At 39.9% G+C, this 6371-nt stretch overlaps 1 protein-coding gene across 2 annotated transcripts in view; it reads right to left on the bottom strand.

The window, feature by feature from the left end:
* Window positions 1–3485: 3485 nt before the first annotated feature.
* SLAIN1 (SLAIN motif family member 1) overlaps window positions 3486–6371 on the bottom strand; it is a 55168-nt gene continuing 52282 nt past the window's right edge. For both annotated transcript variants that reach the window (XM_006778914.2, XM_006778915.2), the window contains one exon: window positions 3486–4575. In XM_006778914.2, coding sequence (XP_006778977.1) covers window positions 4500–4575 — 76 coding nt within the window. In that variant the 3' untranslated portion in view covers window positions 3486–4499. The remainder of the gene's footprint in view (window positions 4576–6371) is intronic.

Here is a 6371-nt window from a genome sequence, read left to right as displayed (position 1 = left end):
TCTCTGTGTTGATCTCAGGCTCCTGGCCTCCACTGTATGTTGTACTCTCCCTTGAGCTATGGCCAGGATGGGGGTGCTGCTTGCAAGCCAGGCTTTCCCGCTCGCAGCTTTCCATGGCGACCAGGGAGTAGGCCCAGCTGGGGGCTGTCCGCAGGCTGGGCTTTCCTGCTCCCGGATCAGGCGCAGCTGGGGGCTGCCCACAAGCCGCACTTTTCTACTTACTGATGGCCGGATCACCACAGCGACCCAGGGCCCAGTGGCACTTTCCTGCTCTCCAATAGTCATAGATGTCCTGGTGGGGGCAGGGCTTAGCAGTGCAGGGCTCAGGTGGCACATAGGGGTCCCAGCTGGGGGCGGGGCTTATGCTCCGCTGCCTAGGGCTGCACATGGGGCCCGGATGGCAGCTCACGCTGTCCCGCCCTGCCTGTAGTATAGGATAGAGGCCTGGTGCACGGGTGGGGCCAGCTGGTCTGTCACTGCAGCTGAGAGCCGGCTCCAGCTCTGAGGGCTGAAAGCAGGTTTCTGGGTCTGTTTGGCTTCTATAATTGAAACTCTGTTGCCATCATAGCAGCTCTAAGCTCTGAGGCTGAAGCTGGCTGAAAGCAGGTTTCTAGGTTTGTTTAGCTTCTATAATTGAAACTCTGTTGCCATTACAGCAGCTCTAAGCTCGGAGGCTGAAGCTGGCTGAAAGCAGGTTTCTGGAGCCTGTTTAGCTTCTATAATTGCAATATAGTTGCTTAGAGTGCAGCTCAGAGCCGGGTTGCGGCAGGTGGGGAACCTTGGCTTCCTTCATCGCTGGAGCAAGCAAGCCTCCTGTTCGCTTCAGCTGCGTGGCTTCCAGTTGCCATCTTGGTTAGCAGTTAATTTGCATATCACCCTGATTAGCCAATGGGAACGGTGTCGGGGTTATGGTCAATTTGCATGTTTCTCTTTTATTAGATAGGATGGCTTGTCCTGCTCAAGTTGAAGGGCAAAATTTCTCATACAAGATTAAAAAAATTGAACTATAAACTGTTGAACATCAAAATGATAAAGGTGCGACTTTAAAACGTGTATCATAAATCTAAAAGAAATCTGATACAGCTACTTAATGTCAGAAAAATCTATCTCTGGTTTTTAGGATATCAATGTAATCAATTTCTGAATATTAATCCTGATACTTTACTGTTCATTTTTTAGTTCTAGTTTTTTAGAGGATTCTTTAGAGTTCTCTCTATATGATGTCATGTGATCTGCAAATATTGACAGTTTTACTTCTTTCTTTCCAATTTGAATGCCTTTTATTTATTTTTGTCTAATTACTGTGGTTAGGAATTCCAATGCTATTTTTTGTTTCTTCCTCATTCAGCCTTGGAAGATTATATGTTTCTAGGAATTTATCATTTTGGGGGGTTGTCCAATTTGTTGGCATATAATTGTCCATAGTATATTCTTATAATCCTTTGTATTTCTGTGGTTTCTGCTGCATTCCTTTTTAAAATTTATTGTTGAATGTATTTCAGATGTCCCCTTCTTTTCTCCAGTGAACCCCTCCACCCCATATTCACCCCCATCCCCAGGCCCTGTTGTCTGTGTCCATGGGTTATGCATATAAGCTCTTTGGTTAATCTCTTCCTGCCATCCCTCACTGCCCCCCTCCCCTCTCAGATTCATCAGTCTGTTCCATGTCTCTGGATCTGTTTTGCTGATCAGTCTATTCATTGGATTCCACATATAAGTGAGATCATGTGATATTTATCTTTCTCTGACTGGCTTATTTCACTTGACATCTGCTATCATTTCTCTTTCATTTCTGATTTTATTTGGGCCCTCTTTTTTTCTTGACAAATCTGGATAAAGTTTTATCAATTTTGGTTATCTTACCAAAGAACCAGCTCTTGGTTCCATTGATTTCTTCTATTGTTGTTGGGTTGGGGTGTTTTTTTTTTTACTCTAGTTCATTTATTTGTTCTGATCTTTGTTATTTCCATCCTTCTACTCACTTTGGACTGTCTTTGTTCTTTTTATAGTTCCCTTAAGTATTAGATTATTTACTTGATATTTTTCTTGTTTCTAGAGGTAGACCTGTATTGCTCCAAATTTCACCTAGAGGGCTGATTTAGTAGATCTGGGGAGGGCTTGCAAACCTGCATTTCTAGTAAATTCCCAGGAGAGGCTGATGCTGATGTGGGGATCACACTTTGAGAACCACTACCCTAAGGCATCCGTTGTATGCAACATTTTAAATTCTCTCCTATGCACCTAGAATAATTGTTAAGTATGAACCTAGGGAGAGTTGTGACAATAGGTAAGGACTCAGTCTGTCTCTTTGGCTCCAAGTCTTTGTCCAGGTGATAACTCCTTAATGAGAGCTGCCCCGAGGACTCCACTTATTAGTGTGATCTCTCCCCATCTCCAGATTCTCAACTCCTCTTACTTTGATCTTCTTTTCTCTTTCTCGCCCATAGCACTTAGGCCCTAACATACTGTGATTCACTTACTTGTTTATGGTTTACTGTCTCTCCCCGCAATGAGACTATAAAGTCTAAAATGCAGGGATTTTTGTTTTTGATTCCAAGGGCAGAACAGACTTTTTTTTTAAAATATAAATGAAACATGCAAATTGAAAATGAATTGGATCCTTTCAGGTCCTCAGCAGAGTATAAACTCATTTAAAAAAATGTGCTAACTTAACTACACGTGTTCATAGGAAGAGAGCATTGTGGGGAAAACAGAGTTTTGAGACTGGGAACACCTGGGTTCAGAAGCCAGCTTCACCACTTCCTGGCTGATATGCACACAAGGTTAATGTCACATTTCTAGGGCTCAGTGCCTATACTTTTAAACTTGTGACAACACTGAGGATTATTAGAATTAGACAAATGTGTACAAAATATCTAGCACAGTCTTGTCACTAAAGAAGTGCTTACTGCATCCCACTTCCCCCTTGGTACCGCTCCTCCTCTAGCTCACACTTCACTTAGAGTACAAACTTAAAAAAGCCAGTCTTTTAAGTTTGGATAGAATTCTATCTAAAGGCACATTTTTTAAAAAAAGAATTTGCAAGGACTTTAAGCAGAACTCTATTTTTAAACATTAAAACCTTTGCATCACCTTTCCATAACTGTACCTTCAGGTGAAAAGTCTTCCAACAACTATCAAATATAATGTGGAATAACGATAATATTTTGCTGATACTGAGAAAGTATTTCAAGTTCAATCCCCACAAAGTATTAAAATCTCCCCTGGTCATGTTCATCCATAAATGTGTTTCTGGGCAACAGGCTACTTGAGTTTTCTAGTAGCCCTTCTAAATAGGACTAAAACTAAACCTTACAAGTATTTTAGAGAAGGAAATAATTTTTACAAATGTGGATATTCTATCTACCTGCTTTAGCTATAAATGCCCTGCATGAGAACGTAGCAACAATGTCCACATTCACGACTGTGATGAGATATATATATGGTATGCATACATTTATGCTGCACATTCATACATGACCTGATATTGCTGAAATAGTCTTTATTTCTGAACATTCCAAAACAGCAGTGTACACAGTAACAAATATTAAGTCATATACCATAAGAAAAGCATTCATTAGTGCAAATGGGTTTTGTAAAAGGTCTATCAAAAAGATTTATTTGCTTTAAAATGCATTCATTTCCAGAAGCATTGTTAATAAAACATTACAGTTTCATCCTCTGTAATAAAGTATTGAAAATCAGTGGTGGTATAGTAGCAAACATTGCCGGTATTAAGTGCAATGAGCTTGTGATGCCTTTATAAATATGAAACCCATGTGTGACAATAAATTAACAATGAAAAAGACGAGACCATTTAACTTGCTGTCTGGCTACCTCCTTGCAATGCTTCAGATTACACAGTGCTCATTCAACACAAAATTATGTCTCTGAAACTGTTTGGTGGATTTTTGCTGATATATCCTCAGAGTTAAAAAAATAGTCCCTTACCACAAAAATATTTTTATGGCACAAAATTTAAGTTGTTCCATAGTGGTTCACGTAGATGTAAAAAGAAATAGGCACAAAAAAATAAAATTCCTGTAAACTATAAAAAAGTAAATTTCAAAGCATACATTGATCGAACATATTTGTAAATATGTAATGTATTAAAACACAGAACATGTACTGGGAAGATGTTTAGAACACATAAGTAAATTGAACAAGTTACTTTAAAAACTCATATGGCAAAGAAAGCATTAATGATACATCTCAATTCTCTCAAAAAGTGTTCAGGTACGTAGCAGTTCTACAAAAACTTTCTAGATCTAAGTGTCGCAATACTGCAATCATGGATTTGAGAATGCTGCAGTATCTCAGGCAAATATTTAAGTGCAATAATTAGTCTCTGGTGATTGGTTCATTGAAAAACAATGCAGTAAGTATGTTAAAATGCAAAAGGGAAAGAATATCCTGACATCCACTGTTACCCAGCCAGCTAGGTAATACAACCCTCATTTCCACTTCTTTCCCATTCTTCAAGGGTACGTAAAACTGCGTCAGTAGCAACCATCTCTCCAGTTTCCGTCCCTCAGAGTGCTGAGTGAAGACAGAGGCTTTGGAGGCTGAAGGAAACTATAAAGGTGAGAAAAAGGAAACAGAGTGTTAATAACCCTACGGGTCACCCTAGCCCGTTTGGCTCACTGAATAGAGCGTCGACCTGGAAACTGAAGGGTCCCAGGTTCAATTCCTGATCAAGGGCACATGCTCAGGTTGTGGGCTCATCCCCACCCACTAGGGGGCGTGCAAGAGGCAGCCAATCAATGATTCTCATCATTGATGTTTCTATCTCTCCCCCTCCCTTCCTCTCTGAAATCAATAAAAATATATTGTATATATAAAAAAATAACCCTACGGGTCACATTGCTTCCTTTCATCAGCTCCTCGAGTCCTGACAACCTGTTGGCACTTCCCCAAGTGAGTCTTGTGTTCAACACTCTGGAGCTTTGCAACATGCGCATCTGCTAGAAACCCAGTGCTCACCACAGTGCTATGTACTCTGCGTGGGCATGAGAGAAAAATGATCAATACCCTTAATGTATAAAACACACTTTAATCAGAAAGAAAAAGGTTAACTCAATAGAAAAAAAATGGCCCCAAAACAAATAGTTATTTCATTGATTATAAACAGCAAATTAACATAAATTTTTAAAAGCATGCTTTTATTGACTTTTTATAGAGAGAGAGAGAGAGGGAGAAAGAAACATCGATGGGGTACCTCCCATATGCACCCCAATCAGAGACCCACAACCTGGGAATAGAACCGAGACCTTTTGGTGCATGGATGACACTCAACCAACTGAGCCACACTGGCCAGAGCATAACATGAAGAAATTTTAAACCTTATGGATAATCAAACATTTGCCTATCAGATTGGCAAAGAATTAATTCCCATTGTTTTCCAGTTTGGGAAAACAGACCCTCACAAATAGTCTGGTAGTGACAACCTTTCCAGGAAGCTAGGTTGGAGACAAATAGATGGTCCTATTTACCTATACAGTATGTGTCAAATAACCTATGTATGTTCTATTCAGCCATAATCACAACACAGCTCTGCATTTACTGGGGGAGAATTTATTTAACAAATATACACCAGCGTTATTTCTATCTGGGTAGTAGGATTCTAAATCAGCCTTTATTTTCTGTGTTTTTCAATAGTTCTGAATTTGCTTCTGATCTGAGCACCTATTACTTCTAATCAGAAAATAAAAAAGCAAAACTATTTACACATACCAGTGCATAAAGAAAAACTACTTGTTTCCACATCCCTTTTAAACGTTTATTGATTCCCTCCCTCTCCTCCTTCATATATTCTTTTCTAATAAAGTTGTTTACATTTACTGCCTCCATTGTTTCATCTTCCAAGCTCTCCTCAACCCACTTTTACAGAATTTTTTTGACCATAAAACACTCCAGGATATCTAAGTTCAAGAAGGGTACTCATGACTATGAGCTCATTTAAAGTGTGTCCTGCAAGTAATCTAGAATTGTGGAGTGGGGAAGACTGTTACCTGGACCACAATGAACTTACACAAGCTAACAAAACCCACTAATTATCACTAAGATGTTTTTTTAACCATGCATGTGATGGGAAGGTATATGTGTGCACATGCATGTGTGCCTAACACAGTTGGGCTCATTTTGATAGGAAAATTGACTCATAAAACATTTGCAATCCTACTCTGTGCTGGACAAACCGCTTGCCATTAGGGACATATAGCAATGAAGCAAAGATCAACTACCCCCCTTCAGGAAGCCTGCATTTTAGTGAGGAGAAGACCACATTATTATAAACTAATAAATGGAGTAGGAGAAGAAGGGAGAGAGAGGGGGGAGGCCCTGCAAAGAGCTCCAGGAAAGGAAAAGGAAAT

This window comes from Myotis davidii, unplaced genomic scaffold, assembly GCF_000327345.1.
Source record: "Myotis davidii unplaced genomic scaffold, ASM32734v1 scaffold268, whole genome shotgun sequence".
Lineage (NCBI taxonomy): Eukaryota > Metazoa > Chordata > Mammalia > Chiroptera > Vespertilionidae > Myotis > Myotis davidii.
Note: the sequence above shows the minus strand (reverse complement) of the source record. Positions and strands in the feature narration are given on the sequence as shown.